The sequence below is a fragment of the Histomonas meleagridis genome (assembly GCF_020186115.1).
Source record: "Histomonas meleagridis strain 2922-C6/04-10x chromosome Unknown contig_104, whole genome shotgun sequence".
In the NCBI taxonomy this organism is placed as follows: domain Eukaryota; phylum Parabasalia; order Tritrichomonadida; family Dientamoebidae; genus Histomonas; species Histomonas meleagridis.
This window is the reverse complement of record NW_027150750.1, coordinates 356,236-378,163: the sequence shown is the minus strand read 5'-3', so window position 1 is coordinate 378,163 and position 21,928 is coordinate 356,236. Positions and strand designations below refer to the sequence as shown.

The 21,928-nt window shown below is 28.3% G+C and overlaps 3 protein-coding genes across 3 annotated transcripts; 1 reads left to right on the top strand and 2 right to left on the bottom strand.

The window, feature by feature from the left end:
• Positions 1-742: 742 nt before the first annotated feature.
• GO595_000576 (V-type proton ATPase catalytic subunit A) lies at positions 743-2,584 on the bottom strand (the record flags this gene model as incomplete). Its single annotated transcript, XM_067919031.1, has 1 exon — positions 743-2,584. The coding sequence occupies one exon, from the start codon at positions 2,582-2,584 to the stop codon at positions 743-745; it is 1,842 nt and encodes a 613-aa protein (XP_067779356.1).
• Positions 2,585-12,292: 9,708 nt separating this feature from the next.
• Positions 12,293-12,907, top strand: GO595_000575 (small GTP-binding protein; the record flags this gene model as incomplete). The annotated part of the gene is made up of 1 exon (XM_067919020.1): positions 12,293-12,907. The coding sequence occupies one exon, from the start codon at positions 12,293-12,295 to the stop codon at positions 12,905-12,907; it is 615 nt and encodes a 204-aa protein (XP_067779355.1).
• Positions 12,908-13,384: 477 nt separating this feature from the next.
• Positions 13,385-14,680, bottom strand: GO595_000574 (Beige/BEACH domain containing protein; the record flags this gene model as incomplete). Its single annotated transcript, XM_067919009.1, has 1 exon — positions 13,385-14,680. One exon carries the CDS (start codon positions 14,678-14,680, stop codon positions 13,385-13,387), a length of 1,296 nt encoding a protein of 431 aa, XP_067779354.1.
• Positions 14,681-21,928: the final 7,248 nt, after the last annotated feature.

Below are 21,928 nucleotides of genomic sequence, written 5' to 3'. Positions count from 1 at the left end.
TTTATGTCTTGAGAAAGAATGAAATCTACAATTTTTGTTTCCTGAACTGCAACTGCGTAATGGATTGGATGCCAGTTGTAAACTGGTTTTTGAATATCAGCACCAAGTTCAACAAGCTTCTTTACAACTTCGAACTGGTGGCACAAAATAGCATAAACCAATGGAGTAGGCCTAGATATTTGAGGAAATACGAAGCCTTTTTGAGGTAATTTTGTGGTACAATTAATCTGTTGTTAAAATTTAAAAATACAACTTCGTTAGCAGATTCTTTTTCGATTCCAAGAGAATTAATTCCTTGTAAATTCCCATTGAGAATAAATTGTGCCAAGGAATTATCAAAATCCATTGATTTTATATAGTGGAATTTTAAATTGAATTGTGTTCGATTCCCAACGTTTATTTTTTTTCTCATTATTTTTGGGGTGCCTTATCCTCAAATTTTTCGACTATAGTTTAATCGTTTTTGTTTACCATGCAATTGATGAACTTCTACACTACAAGTAATAAATAACAAGTGTTTAAGGATTTTAAATATTATTTTTTTTAAACTTCAAATTAAGGATAGTCAAATAAAAAAAATCATCACATAAATACCCAATGATAAAGTTTTATGTTGTTATCTACATATAATATGAAAGCTAAATTATCATTTATTATTGGAACTATGTATTGTATTAAAATTACTTATATACATATGTTATAATTATATGTTAAAATTAAAAACTTATAAAGAAATCATTTTTTAGTCTGTAAATGCTCTGAATCTATCTTCGATTTCGTTGTACAATTGCTTATAGTGGTCGACACATTTCTCTTCTCCATCTTTCGGATCCACGAATTTCATTTGGATCAACTTTTGTATCTGTGGTGCCAAGAAGTTCGCTATTGATTCGTATGTCACTCTTTTCTCTCCGGACGCCGCTTCATTCAGTTCATGTTTCGCCAAGTCATAGAAGTGCAGCATGTTCTTCAGCATCCAAAATGTCTTCCACATCGGCGACACCTTATCGTACGGCGTGTAGCTGTTTTGCTGCAAGAAGTCCTCTCGAATCATTCTCGCGACTTCCAGTGTCAACTTGTCAGGTTCCGCCAGCGAGTCCTTGCCGACCAATTGCACAATTTCCTGCAGTTCTTGTTCCTCCTGAAGCAGTTGTCTCACTTCAGTTCTTAACGATGGGAAATCGGGATCAAACGACACGAAGTATGGCCTCAAAACGTCGTCGTACTTCGAATATGATAATGTCCACGAGACAGAAGGGAAGTGTTTCCTTTGCGCAAGCTTCTTATCGAGTCCCCAGAACACTTGCACGACTTGCAATGTGGCTGTGGTCACTGGATCGCCGGCGATATCACCGCCCGGTGGAGACACAGCGCCGACAACAGTAACTGATCCTTCGCGTCCAGGGTTACCGATTGTGCGCACTTTGCCTGCGCGTTCGTAAAATGAGTCCAAACGAGCGCCCAAGTACGCAGGGAAGCCCGAGTCTGCTGGCATTTCGGCCAAACGACCGGAAATTTCACGTAACGCTTCTGCCCAACGCGATGAAGAGTCCGCGAGCATTGTCATGTTGTAGCCCATATCTCTGTAGTACTCGGCTAATGTGATTCCGGTGTAAATTGAGGCTTCACGCGCGGCAACGGGCATGTTCGACGTGTTCGCAACAAGACACGTGCGGTCCATAATTGGATGCTCGACGCCATTAAGTTCACAGGTAAGTTCGGGGAACTCCATAAGTACTTCGGCCATTTCGTTTCCGCGTTCACCGCATCCGACATAGATAATGCCATTGGAGTTGGAGTATTTGGATAACGCTTGTGAAATAACAGTTTTACCACATCCAAATGCGCCGGGAATTGCACATGTACCACCTTGGACAACTGGAAATAGACAGTCGAGAACACGCTGACCAGTGATGAGTGGATATGTGCCATTAAGTTTCGATGCAAATGGACGAGGTGTACGTACGGGCCATTCTTGAAGCATTGGATACTCGCGTTCTTTGCCATCGAACTCGATACAGACGATTGGTTCCTTAACTGTGTATGACCCAGACTCTGCAAGCCATTTAAGTGTTCCATGTGCTTTGGGTGGTAACATAATTTGATGACGAATTAATGACGTTTCTTGTACATAACCTACGATATCGCCGCCTGTTAATGGATCTCCGACTTTGAGTTTGTCATTTGGTACAAATGGCCATTGACGATCCATATTTAAAGCAACAGCATCTACACCACGTGGAATGAAAACGCTTCCGCTCTTTTCACTGATATCTTTGAGTGGGCGTTGAATACCATCATAAATATTTGTCATAAGACCTGGACCTAATAAAACAGAAAGTGGTTTTCCAGTACCTGTAACTGGATCACCAACTGTAAGACCTGATGTTTCTTCGTATACTTGAATTGTAGCTGTATCGTGTTCTAATTGAATGATTTCACCAACTAATTTTTCTTTACCGACACGAACTAATTCATACATTGCAGCACCTGTCATCTTTTCAGCAATAACGACAGGTCCACTAATGGAATAAATTGATCCGCAAAGCTGTTCTTGGCGATTTGCTTCTACCGTTGTAAACATTAAATGTTTAGACTTGACTATCGGCGGAGGTTATAATTATTATAGGACATGTGATGTGAAACGATAAAAATCAAACAGAGCTTTTCAATTTAAACAGGAAGAAAAATAAATTTGTTAGCGCCATATATATTTATTCAACAAACAACATATATTTTTATTATGAATGCATATAAATATTTCAATAATGTGAAAAATATTTTATATAATTTTGCATTTGGTGAATTAAATTTAAATTTTCATATTCATTTAAAACAATAAATAATTGCTTCTTATGGGCTTTAAAGAATAAGTATATTCACAATTAAATTTATTACTATTATTTTTTTTTTCCTGAAAAAAGCTGACAAACAATTTTCAAAAGATAACGGTCATGAGCCATATTACCTCCCACAACTGTCTACTGCTTCAAGCAATGTTTCTCTTGTACTAAATAGAACCGTTAAATAGAATACATTCAATAATATCACAAGGATCTGGTTGCCGTACTTTCTTCGATATTTTTTATGTTTCAAAACCAAAAAAACAGATTTTAATCATTTCATCCAATGCATAGGGACTGCTGTCATCTGCCAGTTATTGTGTTTTGCTTTTGACTGATTTATTTAAACCTTATTTTCACCAACTCAAATGTATACCATTTTCCTTATTTGCTTAATATTTCCCACCTACTCGTGCCACTTTTGCAACACATGTATTATTCCTAAAATTTTTTCTGATAAATATTCATTTTTCAATGTTCAAGAAAACAAAAACAATGCTTTTTCAATATCTAAAGAGCACACATACCTCTCTGTTGGAGAACTATTTCATCTTTATGATGATTTTGATGTAATTCCTCCTAATTTTTTAGATTCATCAAATCATTTTTATTACTTTAACTTAATTTCTTTTTGCTTTTCATCACTAGCTTGTAAATTGAACTCTTCATTGTATAGCTTTTGTGTTCATTTAATCTCATCTATTTTTTCAACAGATTCATATTTATTACTTCACCTCAATACATACTTCGAAAATGGATTTGTCACTAAATATCTTTTATTAATATTATATTTGCTACCCATATTTTTATGTTTTTCTAAAATCTTTTCAGATTATATAAAAATAATTTACAAAACTGAAAACTCAATTTCAACAAATTTTCCTTTTATATTTATAATGACTTCATTAGCATCATCAGTTTTCTTTGAAAATGGAACACTTTTAATCTATAACGAAAACGATTTCACTGATCAAAATTTAAGTATCGTCACAGATGTAATAATTGGCGTCAATGTGACTTCAATTCCATCAGGTGAATTCAGTGAATGGCCGCTCCTTAGAAATGTTTACATTGGTGATTCAGTTATATCTATTGGAGGTTATGCTTTTTCTAGTTGTTCTAATCTGGAAACTCTCATCATTGGAAATAATGTTAAGGAAATTGGGGGTTCTGCATTTTCATTCTGCATAAAATTAACAAATGTAACAATTCCAGACTCAGTTACTTTGATTGGAGGTTCTGCTTTTTCTATTTGTTCAAATTTGGAAACTCTTATCATTGGAAATAATGTCAAGGAAATTGGGGGTTCTGCATTTGGGCTATGTTCCAAACTAAAATGTATTTATTTTTATGGAATAGCCGAACCATATATTGGCGAGAGCTCTTTTTTTAACGTTTCAACAACAGTTATGGTATTAAATGGATATAAAAATACATATTTTGGAATACTGAATGTCACCACTGACGCACCCGGTGATTGTTCGCCAATAATTACATACACATTTTCACAATCGAATACATACACTAAAACAAACACATTTATACGATCAAATACATATACAAAATCTAATACATTTACAGCATCTGCATCATTGCATCTCTCAGACACAATAAGTGATTCAGGTATAATTACGTTTTCTAATTCATTTATTATTACACAAACAGTTTTACATACGCAAACAATAACTATTTACTATTCAACACTCACAGACTCATGCACAATATCATTCATTGTTTACATATTTTCATTCTTCGTTCATTTACTATGAGTACATTGTGATTTCATATTCGACAATTTATATTTTTTATTCCGATTTTTATACACTTTTTTATATAAGCGATTCACAGCCAAATGATTCCAAAACAACAATCATTATCATTGCTGTGTGTGCAACAATTGGAGTAATCATTGTCATAGCGTTGTTAGTTATATTTTTAATTCGCTTTAGGATAAAGAAAACAAATGAAATGAAGCAAGAATCAAACAGAAGCGAATATAATACACCGGAAATAGATACAATTGGCAATTGTTCGACATTGTCAGACATCAAAGAAGATCCTTTTGCGGATGATTTTAAAGAAGAAAAATTTGTAAATCAAATATAATAATAATAAAGCGATTTAGTAAAAATAAATACATAAAATTTCTTTTTCAAAAAAATGTATTAAAGAAATGTAATGTATAACTAAAAACCATTAGAATATGTAGAAGAAAGATCAAAGGATTTAAAACAAAAATTTTTAATTGCATATATGATTCCATTTTTTTTTCCTGAATTCACAGATGAAATAATCAAAAGCAAAACATTTACATTGGCTACACCACATCAATAATGTAATTAAAATTTTCTTTAAAAATTCTTTGCTCTAAAGTAATTCACTACCACACGAACTCATTGATGTTAATAGTTATCGAGTTTATATCAAAAATATAAAAATTTTACTTTAAATACATTTTATGTGTAATTTGACCAATTTGATGACGTTTCAATTTTTGACAACGTATCCTTTATATCATTGAAACACGTTGGCTTCAGAATGAAGTAACTAATTCCTGATTCCAAACAATTTGTATCCAATCGATTTGTCGATAGGCCCACGATAGGAATAGAAGCGTAAATTTTTGCTGAATTTCGAATAATTTTTACAGTTGGAATTCCATTAATAAATTGACCGCAATTATCGATGAACAATGCGTCGAAATGTTCTTGGTTCAAAAGGTTTAAAGCTTCTTCACCACTATTTACGAACATTATTTTACACCCCAAAGATTGGAACAATTTTTCCAATAAGAAGACATTTGATTCTTTTTCGACAACGAATAAAATATTTCGTTTAATTGTAGCCTTATGCATCATTGAAGCGAAATATACTTCAGAACTTTGTTTATTGCTTTGAAGTTTCCTTCGAAGTTGTCCAATAATCAAAGGCTTAATTAAAGGCGTATAGAACATATTATTTTCTTTTTTCTTTGATTTTAATATTGGATCAACAACGACATAAAAATATGTACGTGGACTTTGGATAACTATAGTTGATTGTATTTGTTCTATTCGTGGATCACCATTTTCGACAAAGATAAATGTTGGATTTAATGGATCGAAAACAATTTCTTCGACTTTATCAAAGTTAACATATTCGATTTTATATCGATTTAATTCTTGAATGATTTGATAATATATTGATTTCTCTTTAATCGAGATGAAAGCAATTGATTTATCTTTAGTTAAAGGTTTAATTGTTTGTATTTGTTTAGTTGTGAAACATATTGTACATTTATTAGATTCATAATTAAAGACAAACCAATGTTTTATATTAATTTTTCCATTATGATTATCATATGAATATATTGAACTTTTCGATGTATTTTCATCATTTGAATTTGAGTTCGAATTATTTGGCATTTCTTTTAATTTGGAATGATCAACTTTTTGGACATCTAATGAGTGTGTTCGAGGATTTTTATTATCAAAGAAATCACTACCTGATGAAGATTGATCTATATGATATTCAGATCGATAAATCATTGAAGCATTTGATAATTTAATTTTTGGATGTGTAAAATGATAACGTTCATATCTTTCATTAGGTTCTTCAATATTAATTTGTATTCCACCAAAATGTGGTATAAAGTGAGTGAATTCATTTGTTAATTTATCAGATGATATTATAACTTGTAAATAAGTTATATGCCATTCAAATGTTATATTAATTTCTTTAGGATTATTATCAATTAATTTCCCTATGATTAAACATAATAATTTAAATATATCAACTATATTACCATGAATTATATCAGGGAAATTACCACGGAAATAAACATTAAATTTAATATTTTTAGTTAAACAATATAAATAAAAACTTTGGAAAACTGGATCAAAATAATTAAAAATATTAAATTCGGATTCTTGAAATACTTTTATAGTATTTAATGGATCAGTAAATTCTGTTAATAAATGATTCGATACATATTTAACAATTTCTAATATAGCAAATTGATATTGTTCAGTAGAATTTAATGATAATAAATCAACACATAATGAAATATCATTAAATAAATTTAACCAATTATGCATATTAGAATTATATCGAATTTCTGCTTCATTTTGTTTAATGTTACATTGTTCGATTTTTTCAGATGCATTAATGTTTTCTTGATAAACATCGTTAACATCAAAACATAATCCAATTACTTTAGATGAAGTAGAACTTAATTTACCTTGAAGTTGTAAATGTAATGGACCTGAATTAGGGATTTCAATTGTAATACATTTATCAAAATCATTAAGTAATCGAATACATGAATTCATTTCTTGTGTAAATCGTAATTTATCTTCTCCTTTTAAATATTTAGATACTACATACCAATTCATCTTAAATGTCGACTTAATTCCTGGTTCAAATATTGGTTCAATAGGATCTCTATTATCTTCAAATGTCCATATCATTGCTTTAGCTGTTTTAATTGTGGAATCTTTCTTTCGATAACTTTGATATAGTTTTCTTTCATCTTCTTTTTCTTTTTGTAGATTTACCATTAAACAACATAACCAATTTAAATTTGTATGACCAATAAATATTCGAAACCATTGATAATATCCTCCAACTTCTACAATCCTTAATTCCATTGAAAATGATTTAAGTTTTCCATCAAGTAATTTTAAGTAATTAATATAAAATGTATTCTTTTGATCAGAATGAACAAAATTAACAAACTTAGAAAAGTCTAAATCATTATCAGTACATAAAAATTGCCAAATCGTTGGTAAATTAAATAATGAATGAACTTTCTCATCAACTGGATTAACAGACCATATACAAAACAATTTTGAAAACACACTTTTTGTATTATGAATATTAAAATTATAATTATTATTACTAATTATATGTGCAGGCTTTGTTAAATCATTTTTAATTTTAAATATAAATCCTATAGAACCATTACTGATAGCTCGATACATTTGTGATTCTCCATCACTAGATATTAAATTTAATAATATACCTCTTTTACCGACTTTAGTAAGATCATTTAATTTAGGTAAATCATTTGATGATATTAAATCTTTTAATGATTGAATATTAGTTTTACCTAATTGTTGTGCTAATAAATCATTTTCTAATCGATAATTATCATTAACATTAAATTTATATATTCCAATTTCTTTCATTACTGAGTTAATATCTTCTTGGAAATCATGTAATTCTTTTTCTTCTTTTTTCATTGACGCTATATCTTCTATAAATAATGTAATAAGATTTTTACCTATCATTGGATCATATGAACAAATGGCTGTAGCTGAATAATAACGATCTTCATATTCTTTAGACTTAAATAAGAATTGTTGAAATGATCCATGTGTTTCAATGATTTCTTTAATTTTTTTAATTAATGCTCTTAAGTTATGTCGATTATTAAATTCTTCATTAAGGAAATATTTTGGTGTAACTGGATTTAAGTTATATTTTGGTGAAATCTTATTTATAATAAATTGTTCGAAATCAGAAGTAAAATCTGCAAAGAAACATGAATTTAATGTTTTCATTAATTTCAAAAAATGTTTTAAGACTAAATTATTATGATAACAACAATAAATTCGATATATTAATATACAACTTAAAAATGATATCGATGCAGTATTTGTTAATATCGTTGAATATGCTGGTATTGTTTTAACTGATATTATACATGTCATTGTAGAAAATGTAGCTGTAGCTCTACAAACATAACCATATGACCCATCTGGGAATAATGATTCAAGAAAGTAAAAGTTATTATCTTTTTGTAATCGTGATTTCATCTTTAATATATCTTCGTCATTTAAATCTGATACACCTGGCTTTACATAATGAATAATAATTTCACCTTTTTCATCAAGAAAAAATGCTCGATCTGCACTTAGACATTCACATAATAATGCAGCAGCTTTTGTAATGTTTTCTTTTAATAAATGTCCATCAAGTAAAATCTTGCCAAATGATATTAAATTATTTATCATAGTCGATGTAAAATTACCATATGGTTGATATGATAATGTTAATTCTGTTGGTATTTGTAATACTGCTCGAGAATTATCTGAAAATGAAACATGAATTAAATATGGACGAAGATCTCGAACATCTGTAAATTTAAAATGCGCATCTTTGACTTGAATAGATGGATCATCTGAACTAAAATCAATATCAAATGAAAAACTATCTTGTTCAGATTCTTCATTCCAGAAAAACGTAAGAAGTAAATCATCCAAAAGTGGTATCGTTGCACAGCGCACAAACTCGGCTGAATGTGGTTTACGTATAAACTTAATAACTGAGGCATATAATACATTGTTGTTAAGACGTGCATGGTATATAGTTTTATACGCATGATATTTCTCAAGTTTGGTTAATTCAGGATGATAAAAATCTTCTAAAAGTGGACTGTGTTTACGAGAAAATATAAGTGAGTTGAAATCTCCATGCATTAAAAATTTTGGTATGATTGAAATTAGTAAAGCAAAAAAGAATAAGAAACATAAAAAAATGACAAATGAATTTATACTTTGAGTAAGGGTTGGTGGACAAAAAATATACTTAACTTTATTAGGTATCTTGGAATAGACAAAATATTTTATGTAAAGTTCTTCAGAAAAAGAATATGAAAAATTAACATTGTCATTTTCTAATGATAAAATCCGATATTTTGCAATTGGCTGGTCAGACATTACCAAGCTAACACCATTTTTTGTTAAATAATTAATAAGAGTATTAAATTTTAATGATGGAGAAATTGAATATTGGATGGATGAATTAGAGTTCTCCTTAATAAGCTTTACCTGGGGGTGTTTAGTTTGGTAGCTACATTGATAATGAAAACCTTTTGGAATCATGAAATTATTAAAGAATGAATCATCTACCAAAATAACATCAGGAGTTTGTGTGGTTTTCTTGCTGAATTCGGTTGGTGCCATTCCGATTACTGAAACAGATATGGACCTAATCCAAGGAGCGAAAATCAGAAAAAACAAACCAAATTTAAACATACCAGAAAAAGCCAGATAATCTCTTTGTATTGAAAAAGTGGATTGTTGGGTATTTGATTGGAATTGAAAGGATTTCCCGCATAAGTTCTGTGGGAATAGACGATAAAAGAAACCGTTCAAAACAAAATAAAAATATTTTTTGATATAATTAAAATTAATCTTATATAAAATAAAAGGATTTTGTAATAATTTTGTGGAATTAAAATATTATCTTACAAATAACTTGACTAATGATCAAAAAAAACGAATTTATATTGATTATTATGAACGAAAATGTTGTAAAATGGTTTTAAATAAAAAACCGTGTTTTATTTTATAACAAGAAGTCATTCTTTCTTCATATAATTTGGATACCTTATATTAACTTAAACATACATAAATTTCAACGACTTTATATTAATGTTTCATACCCTTTACTCCAATTGCACAAAAATATTAGTAAATAAACAGTAACAAGTTTTTTGGTGCTAACACATTCCTTACAACTTTTTGAAATTACATTATTGAAAAAATCATAAAAATGTGATAAAGTTTCAACCGCCCAATCAAATGCAGTTTTACGACGATAAGGAGTTTTGCAAACTTTCCCAAATTATCTTATTGAAGAAAATGCTTTAGAAAAAGCATCAAAATATGTAGGCATGTTTGATACATTCTCTATTGATAAATGGATTGATAAAATTAGGAATTGTTCAAATGATATTTCATCTCAAAATTACGAATCTATCAGCAATTTTACAACCTATGTCGTAAAATGGAAAAACAGGGTGACCTTCGAACCATTTTTTGCGTCTCCATTGTATGAACAATTTTTTCAATATCTCAAAAATTTTGTTCAACTACAAATTCCAAGTACAAAAAAACTCTTAAAGCACATAAAAGAAAAAAATGAATCAACAACAAGACAAATGCCACCAAATGTCATTGATATTTTAACATGTTTGAAAATATCTTTTAAAAATCCAGTCAGTACAAACCATCCGTTAACCCGAACACAAGAATTTTTTGATATACTTTTTCGTTTTTCTCTCCTCAATCATTTTCAAGTTTCATCTTTATCACTCTCAATATTAGCTAAGATCACAAAACATTCACCAGAATCAATTAACTTTTTCCAAAGTTTCCAATATTTTGAATCTCTTTCAGAATTAATCCGGAACAGTTCGACACCATCAATTTTCCATTCAACATTAAAATCCATAATTTGCTTTTTTAGTCTTAGTCCATATGACATTCAACTTTTCCAACAATTTAAATCCAATTATTCACAATTAAAACCAAAAAATCGAGAACTTTTTCTCGAAGGAATTAATATTCTTCTCAACACACACAACGAATCATTAGAATATTTAATGCAAAATTCACTTTTCCCGATTGTCACAAGTAGTTTTATTGATGGCACCACAAAATCTAAAGAAATATCTTTAAAACTTATCGAAGTAATGTTTAATTCTCTTTCACCAGAACAAATTAATGCATTTGTTGAAATGATAACTCCAAATCTTTCGTTTAGCTTTCACAAACAAACGAAAGAACTTCACGTTATTCTAAATTTAATACTTTTGATTTCGAAATATTCGAATATCGAAATGATTATATTTAACGATGACATCTTCGACGCACTTAAAGAAGAAATAAAAAATGGAAAAACAAAGAAAAAAATAGTTTTGTTTTCTTTCATTGGACAATTAATGGCGTCGATGCCAATCGATTTCTTGTTTCAGTTTTTCGATCGTTTTGGTTACGACGATTTCGTAAATGATTTTCGAGCTTTGAATTGTTTCGATGTGTTCTTAGATCTGTTGGAAGGGTTAAAGAGAATGTTCATGTCGAACAATGAGCTAATGAACATATTCATCGAGAATGGAATTGTTGAAGTTTTAAACGAAGCTTTGGAAGATGGACAATTCGCCGACGAAATTTCTCAAATACTTTCATTTGTAAATAACGAATTTTAACTTTATTTTTTTGTTTGACTACATTAAGAGAAAACTTAAATTACAAATGTCGATTTTAATCATTATGAGAAAAAACACAAAAATTTGCTGTTATAAATAATATATCAAATAGATCAAACACAGAGGTTTAATTAGAAGAAAAATAAGCGAATGGTTTAATAGAATGAGATCCTTACAGACCTTTGTCACTTTTTCGTATTAATATACCACTTTACTGTTATGTTGACGTTTTTTTTTATAAAACTGCACAAATAAAACAAAAGGAATATATTTTTACAATAATAAACACTTAGCTTACAAACACTGAAAAAAGACAGCCTTTTTCATTCACTTTTTTCTTAATTGTGAATCGCGGTGTGACTGTGAGCTTCAATTCTTTCCCAACAATGGCCAAAAAACAAAACTGCTTTTTGCATTGAAAATTGTTTTTGAAAAGCAATTGAATTTGAATGGATTTATTAGACAGTTTAACATGGAAGAAAACGAAGTTAAGGTTGTTCTCCTTGGACAATCAGCAGTCGGAAAAACTTGCATCGTTTCATATCTTATCAACGGGAAGTACGATGATTCTGCATCACCAACATTAGGTGCTTCTTATGCTTCAAAGACTCTTGACGTCGACGGAAAGAAGGTATCTCTCCAGATTTGGGATACAGCAGGTCAAGAAAGATTCCGTGTTTTAGCTCCAATGTATTATCGTGGTGCTCAAGCTGCCATTCTTTGCTATTCGATAATTGATGAATCCACTTTCACAGAAATTGATTACTGGTCAAGCAACTTGAAAGAGAATGCTGGCCCAGATGTGGAACTCTTCCTCGTTGGAAATAAGTGCGATCTCGAAAAAGACCGTATTATCTCCGAAGAACAGGGCAATGCTAAGGCTTCTTCAATTGGTGCCCAATTCTTTGAGACATCTGCATTAACCGGTTCTGGCATAGAAGATCTTTTTACAACAATTTCCAAGAAATGTTTGGAAAATATGAATGATACAAATGCTGGTGGCAGCGCAGCGGGCGATGAGGAAAAGCATAAAACTGCTGATCTCACAAAAGCTGAACCACAAAAGAAGAGAAAGTTCAAATGCTAAACTCATTCCATTTATGAAATTCTTTTATAGCAACCGAGTTTAGATTTTTAAATAATCACTCAATTATTGTTTTATTGTTTTGTTTTCGAAAAGAATTGTGATCAAAAATTATATTTTTAAATTGAAATCTTGCCTAACGAGTTGTTAATTTTCTCAACTGAAGCAAAAGAAACTTTGATAAAAAATTGAAACTCACAGCCACAGTTAAATTTTTTTTTTTCAATCTGTTACACAAGAAAAAACGGGCAAATAATACTTTGTACAAAACAATTGCTGCCATAAGGACAACTGATCAAATTCAATTCAATTGTCTCCAAAATTTTCTATCGCATAATTTCTTTTAATTTTCAATCCGAAATAAGTCATAATAACAAAACAAAGCAAAAGGTGATCCTAAATTTATCTAAGTTTAGTTTGTCCAAATATCTTTTTCTCATTTCATTTTTCATAAAATGGAAATACAAAATCAATTTTTACTTATGACTTATAAGGAAACAGTATTAATTTCCCTTCAGTATTCACGCCGATTACAATTTGATTCTTCTTATCATAATTTAAGGAAGAAATTGGAATCTTTGATCTAAATACATTTTCGTTCAAATTCATATAATAAAGTTCAAATGTGAAAACTTTGTTTGTCGCTGAAGAAGTGTTCGATGTTACCACCGAAGCGAAGTCGAATCCTTCGTTGTTTTCCCATGTTATCATTGATGTTACTGTATCTTTCAATTGTATCTTCTTTAACAATAACCCATTAATATTATATAATGAAAGTGATGATGTTTTCTTGTTAGGATCAATAGAATGAACAAAAATAAACCCAAATGACTTCGAGATTTCGATTGCAACTGGTTTATCGCCCTTCAAATCAATACTTTGGATAATTCGTCCATTACGTAATGAAATGACATCGAGAAATCCATCATTGGTCCCTAAAACAGCAGTATCAAATACGCATGAATGTGCTGAGGAGATATATTCTTGATGTGGTGATTCAATGGATATTAACGGTTTCCGAATGTCAGAAAAGTCCCAGAAGTAAACTACTGAATCTGAGCCTATCGTTATGATTAACGGTTCGTCATATGAAACTGATACTATTTCACCAAAAACACTCGACGATGTTCTTGTTGTTTTTCTTTTGAAGTCTATAATTTGAAACGTTCTCTTGTTGTTTGATACATTGATTAAACAATATTTGTTTATGATTAATGAATTAGATGAAATTGATTCTTGTAAAATAAAACTTGCCGTTTTAGTTGCTTCAATTCCTTGGCCTCCAAAGCCAAAAGAGAAGTGTTGGATTTCATTTGAACCAGTAGCAAAAACTCCAATTGTCTTTTTTGATTTGAAGATAAATTTATATGATATAATTTTCTTATCCACCAATTCGATAATAGGATATGCTTTAGGTTGTAATTGTTGTTGTTTTTGTAAATTTCTAATTGGATGAGGATCATGAAATATTTGTCTTGGTACTTGACCACAATGTTTTCTTAATGAATCTGCTTCTTTTTTCTCACTTTGATCTTTAATTTCTGTTGTTGAAGGATACATAAATTTCGTGTAAACATTTCCTGTTTCCAAATTTCTTTGCTTTACGCCAAAGTGCATGTCAATCCAATGGTTTATATTTCTTGAAGTGAAATCACTTTCGAGTGCTTTTCTATTTAAATATACTAAATCCATTGGAGTTTTTGCCCATTTTGGTAATTCTACATCACCATTATCAGTTTGAATACCTAAATCGAAATTGTCCTTATTTACGAACATTTCGGGACAATAAAAGAATTCAGGTATTAATTCACAATTATCAGTTATAGAACTCTTAAAACATTCGGGCAAATTTCTAAAAATACGATTTTTATGATCGAATTTTCCACTTTGGAAGATGATATGTGCAGTAGTAAAAGGTTCTAATCTTACCATATACTTAAAAATTCTAGGCGGACAAATCGGACCACAGTTATAAAAGTATTTACAACTTGAATACATTTCTTTATGTTCTTCGAAATTTGTTTCAGATACTGAACCCATCGGTAATTTAAAGTTCCTATAAATCGATTCATCATTTAAGTCAAGTGTATCTTGAGAATAATCTTGAATTATCCATGGTAAGAAAGGATATTGTGAAAGATCATTAAAAGTTCTTCCACAAGAATAATTAATTCTCATCAAATATTCGAAATTAGATATTTTTCCTTTTAACCATTTGTTTGTATATTTCGGTAATGAATGTAAATAAGTTGAAGTTTGTGAAATTTTAATATGTCGTTGAATAGAAGTAAAAACGTTCACATTTTCGAATGCTATGAAATAACATTTTCTCTTTTTTGTATATATTTCCATTGCACAAGGTACAGTTAAATAATATCTTTGTTGGATTAAATCAATATCAGAAATTAAAATTCGTGTTTTTTTGGAACTATGTTGAATAGAATATTCATTTGGATATATTACGAAAATTGATTTTTCTTCTTTATTTTGTTTACAATAGATACAGTTATATTGTTTTAATGGATTCTTTTGACTTTTTTCATCTGTTATAATGTTTGAATTCTTATCGATTTCAGTAAATTGTTCTTCTTCTTGTTGTTGTTCATTTGGTTTACTTTCTTCTTCTTGGATTTGTTTAGTTGCCTCCTTTAAACTACCTTTATCACGTGCTAAAGAAGCTAATTTATGATTGTTAAAGTGAAGATTTGGTTTCATCTTCATAGGTAAATCTAATTTACCACATAAAGTCGAATCACGTTTGAAATGTAATTTAATTTGACTTTGATTTGTACTTTTCCATACACCTTTTGATAAAACGGCATTTAATTTCCTCCAATCATGAAAACTTTCTTCAGATTTATCACGTGTTTCATCATTCATTTTATCATATAATAAAATTACTTTTTGTTCGATTTCATTATTCATTACTTTCATAAATTCGATTTGTGAATTTTGGAGTCGTTTATGCCATTCGATTATAGCATTTCTTTCTTGTTTAAGTATTGTATTAAATTGTTGTGAATTAGAATATGTTTGAACGAAATTAAATGAAATTGTTGATGAAATTATATTATAATTTTTTTGGAATCCTAAATCCGTATTACATTTAATAGAAGACATTTCTAATATTTTAAATTGATTTGGATTTTGTGAATATAAATTTAAATATTGCATATTTTTAATATGATTTATAACATAAACTTTATCAAAACGTAATAAAAATGAACATATAATTATATCGCCATTAATAAATGGTAATTTATCATTAATCATTTCTAATACATTAATACATAACTTAGCTAAATTTAATGCTTTCCAATTGTTTTTATCGATGTTTAATCCAAATATTACTTCACGAGGTTGTTTTAAATATTCGATCATACTTGTAATTAATGTTCTAACATTTAATTTTGAATGATTAGAATAATTATCAATTTTATAATCAAATGGAGAATTCTTAAATAAATCAAATAAAAACTTGTTGATAGTATTCTTATTTTGAAATAGTATAAAGAATTGTGTAACTAAAATTAATTCTTTAACTTTCTCATCTTTAACAGAAGTTGTGAAAAATAAATATTCTAAATAATAATATATTTTAGATTCAATTCCAGTAACATAAGAAAATGCTTCTAATACTAAACATAATAAAAATATATTCGATGAAGATTTAGATAAAAATTCAAATATTAATTGATCACAATTCTCATCATTATATAATAATGAAACACCCCATAAAATCTTTAATAATGTATCCAACGGAATAATTTTCTTTTTCTTCAAATAATTTTTTACTAAATTCCCTTGAACTGCTACAAAACATTCTAAAGGAAACAAAGAAGGATTATCAAATTCTAATAATTGATCTAAAAATTCTTCAGTAGCTAATGATTTCGATATCGAATGTGATAATGCTACAATTCTTGAATCAAGTTTATCATTTGTCAGTAAAATTATTGATATTAATGAATAAGCAATTTCTTTATCATTATGACCAATTAATACATGTAAATAACTTATATACTTTGGTATGAATGAATAATTTTTTTGTGATATTATATGTATAATAAAATTAAGTAATTGTTTAACTAATACTAAATCACTTTTAGTTAATACTAATCCAATAATAATTTCAAGATTTTCTTGTGTAAATTGATAATCAGATAATTGACTTAATATTGAGATAATAATTGTTGTGATCGAATTATCAAAGTTTGGAAGTTTTAATAAAAGTTTATTAAAATCAAAATATTCATGGAAATCTTGTACTAAAACTCTACTCCAATGTTTATATATTCTAATTTTATGTGGTGATAATTGCCATATATCAAAATTAAGAATAATATTATCAAATAATAATTTTAATATGTTTTTATCTTGAATTAATTGAGCTAATTGTGTAAATTTAATATATAAATTATAATTAATAATTAAATCACTTTGATCATCTAAACTTTTTAATAAATATGAAATAATTGGAATACAATTATCAAATGATTGTGATGCACTTGATGAATATTGGAAGATATGTACTAAAAGATCAACTGTTAATTCGATGATATTTATAGAATCTAAACCATTCATTTGTTTCTTTTTCGATAATGAAAATAATGGAATTAATGTTTCAATTTTTACAAGATTAATTAAAACATCGAAAAATGTTAATTCACATTTCGAAAATTTTCCAGTTGAATTTATAATAATTTCTTTAAATTTTGTATAATTCTTTAAATAAATTTCATGATTTTGTTCAAGAAAAGTTATGAAGAAATAAGAATTTTTGGGTATACTTTGACAATTACTGATCATATTATAATAATGTTCTGATTCATGAAATGGAAAGAATGCAAATGATGATAAATAACCACATGTATGAAATGGTTCTTTTTCGGAATGTTTACAAACAGTAATTGTTAATGGAGCATTTGTAGGGAATCCTTTCCATTCCATAAAAGAGCAACAAAAATGTTGATTTTTAACTTGCATTGATACATTAGTTTTATTATTTCTAATTCTACAATTAATGACTACTAAAGTCCAAACACCTAAAGGTATACCTTCAGATAATCTATTTAATGAAGAAAACGTTGGCGTATTTAAATGTACATTTAAAAAACGACCACTTAATATTATAGAAAATGAAGATTCGATTTTATCTGATATTTCAAATAAATCTATATGTGAATTCACTTTAAAAGGTTCCAAAAATATCCAAAAACCAAATGAAAATCCTTTGTTAATTATATCGACTGGTAAATTATCAATTATAATTGTCGAACAATTTGATGAAATTTCAGTATAATAATGTGGATAATTCATTATTTTCGATAAAATTTCAATTAATATCTTAATAAAATTCGATTGATAAATTGATATAAAGTTCAAATTTAATGGAGTAAATAAACTTATATGTTTTTGTACAATTGTAGAAGTCGAAATTTTTTCATAAATTAATGATAATGTCGTTAAAATTAAATCGACAATTTCTGATCGATCTTCAGTATCTTCTTTGTATCTTAATAAACAATCTAATAAATATGAATCTAAGCCTCCTTCATGAGCAGAAAATCGATTTTCATATGAACCTATCATAACATTATGATAACATTGTAATACGCTTAAGAAATCTTCATCATTATTACATATTTGTAATGGAATTGGTAACATTTCTGGTACTTTAAACCTAAATATCATATTAATTTCAATGTTTTGTTTCGCTGCTAATATTTGTAATAATTTTGTCTTGATTAAAGGAAAACATTTTGGATCTTTAAAATGTGAACATCCATCAATAATATCAGAAGTATTAATATCATTACCATCAAATGATATAAATTGTAATAATTGTAAAAATAAATCAAATGATGATTTACTACCATCTAATTTATTCATTATTGTAAAAACATATGGTTTCAACTCAGAAAATAATACGTAAAAATCGTTTTTGTATAAAAGAGTTTCATTTATCATTTTAATCACAGATGATATCAATTCAGTATATTGTATATCTGGAATATAAGGAACACCAAATATTACAATGTTATTAAACTCATTTTTAAAATGTTCATCAATTTCAGAGACATTTTTCATTCCTGTAATAAATCCATTAATAGAATATAATATTAATGGACGTACTGGTGCTTCATAAAGTAATGAAAGAAAAACAGAAACAAAATGTTGATTAGATAGCCATATTTTACCCTTTTTTTGGATTACGTAAGTGATTAATAAGAATAATGATTTTCTTGTTATTTCAATAAGTGCTGAGTTTTGAGGCTTAGCATTAAAATGTAATTTTTGGAAATAAATTAATGAATTTGAGATTGCTTTAATTAAAATTGGATTTTCCAATTCTTTCTCATTAATATGTGAATAAAGTAATGCAATCCTTTGCATAACCTCACAAAATAATAACGGTTCCCCATACAACGAATTGATAACATAACTCAAATTGACAAAACCGCTGTTTGACATCGCTTCAATGGAATCTGATCGTAGTTGTAAGATGAATGACGAATAATCTGTATTATCAAATGAAGAAACATCAGAACGAAAAATTGGTGACTTAAAAATCGTGTCCCAATATAAGGCTAAGATTTCTTCATCCATTTCAAGGTTTGAAGCAAATAAAATAATTGTATAAAGTAAATCATACGATTTAGAATGGGATTCAAAGACATGAAAGATATAAATAATTTCGTTCTTAGAATGACCTGCAATAGATGATATTAACTTAATAACTTCTAAAAATGGACATGCAATTTCTGATATGAAAACAGTATCTTTAAGTAAATTAAGATCATTGACGTTGATTTCAGACTCGAAAGTTGGAGTCTTGTTGAATTTCATTTCAGTGTTTTGTGATGTTGGAATATAATCAAAAATAATTTTCGTCTTTTGAAATTCAGGTTCAACTATAAATGGTGATAATTCTTTCTCAATTCGGGAAAATAAACTGTTTGCCATTAAAGATCCTGTTATATCAATAGATGATATTGGTAAATGATTTGAAAAACTTGATATAAATTGTAGAGCTGTAAGATTAAGAACTTCGATTTTAAATGAAAGAAGTGTACTAATTTCACTTGTAACTTTTTCCGAAATTGTGAAATTTGGATATATTGATAATAAATAATCAATCGGTTCTTCAATAAGATCCATAGATGGATCTTCTGTACATTTGATATAGAAAGCAATGGTAAAAAGAAAAATATGAATAGCAAGTTCATAATATGAAGATTTTGTAAGAGCTGCTAGAGCATATAAAAAATCAACCATGTAATCAAAATTTTTTTCATCAGTAAAGAAAATCCAAAAGATGTACATATAAAATACAACCACACCAATATTGTCAATTGCTGTATTATTGGATTGCATATATTTATAAAATGTTTTAATTAGATCCGGCATATAGGGAAAGTCGAACCCATTTTTTTGCAAGTTTTCTAATGTTATTGGAAAATTAAGTTCGTCAATTTTAATTGTTGGCATTTTTTCTAGAATAAAACAATCTATTTCTGCAATGTCTGTTTTAGCTTGTGTTGATTCTGGTAATTGAATTTTAAGGATCTCCAGAACAAGCCTGGAAATCGAATTCATTTATATATGAACAAAGTTTGTTAAATAGAATTTTAAACGGTGTTTGGTGCACCCAAAATCTGTTATCAAAATCGGTCACTTTTTGGATTCAATGTTTAATTGTTGAAGTGACAAAATTTTTCAAAAAGTGGTATCGGGATAATTAATTTTGAAATTTGCATTCGCCACTTTTGAATGGCCCGATTTCATTTTATCTCTTCTCTCAGAAAGTACTTCCGTATAATGCACGGCTTGTGTTTATAAATTTGGAAGAAGAAGTTAATTCGTAACATTTTTTAAAAATATTTAATTGTTTTATATAATATATAAAAATTCAAGTAGATTGTTGTGATCTTCGGTTTTTATCATATTTGATTAGAGTTCTCATGGTTTTTGATTGTTTTCGATACAAATTCATACTTTTTCAGAATTTAGAGCTTTATAAGGGTTTTTACGTGAAACACAATTAAAAATTAACACTATCGTTACTATATTTGAGTCAACCGGGTTAATTATCTATAAATGGGAAACTCTGTTAGTGATGCACTATCCTCTTAACCAATTCATTCAGACTATCACTCCTCTGACAGAATTAGACTTATACTAGAATCGCTTGAAAAAACCATTTTTAAATTAAACGAAGATAATATTAATAGTTCTGTAGAAATAATTATGAACTTAGCAAATAATAATTTTTCAACTTTCCCATACTTTTTTATTTGTAGATTTATTTATTCAGCATTTCTTTCACAAATGAAAGATTGTACTATTTATTTTCGATTTATGAAAGAAGTCGAAAACAAAGAAAAAGAAATAAACACAAACAATAATGGTTTGTTTAATGAATTTGTAAGTTTTCTTCTGTCTTTAAATTCTACTGAATCTTATTTTCTTCTAGAAAAGATGATCGAAATGGATATGATTTCTTCAGATTGTGTAAAGAATAAAGATACTTTTTATTTTCTTCATTAGAGAAATGAAAGTGAACTTAGTGAAAACCTTGATAAACTTCCAGTGAACGATTGGGAACTCCATAAGAAATATGTTAAAGAAGGGCATAATCCATATGAAATTGTGAAAATAATACGAAATGATAATGTTGAAAAACTTCAAGATATCCTTAAGTTTGCTCATCATTTTTTCTGTATAAGTATGAATTAAGATTATCTTTTTAAAGCTCAAAATAACTTATTTTTTTCTTTTTATATTATAATTTTCCATGTTTGTCTAAAGTATTAAATAATATTTATTATATTGATCATTTAAAAACATATGAATTTAATAAATAATTGCATACAATATCAAGGCCAATATTATTACTTCCAAGCCTTTCATTTTTTTGACTAGGTGTCTCCATAATAAACATGTTTTACATTTTTGTGTTGCAACATATACGATAACAGTTCAAATAAACGGCTTCGGCGCATTGAATTATCGCACAAAAAA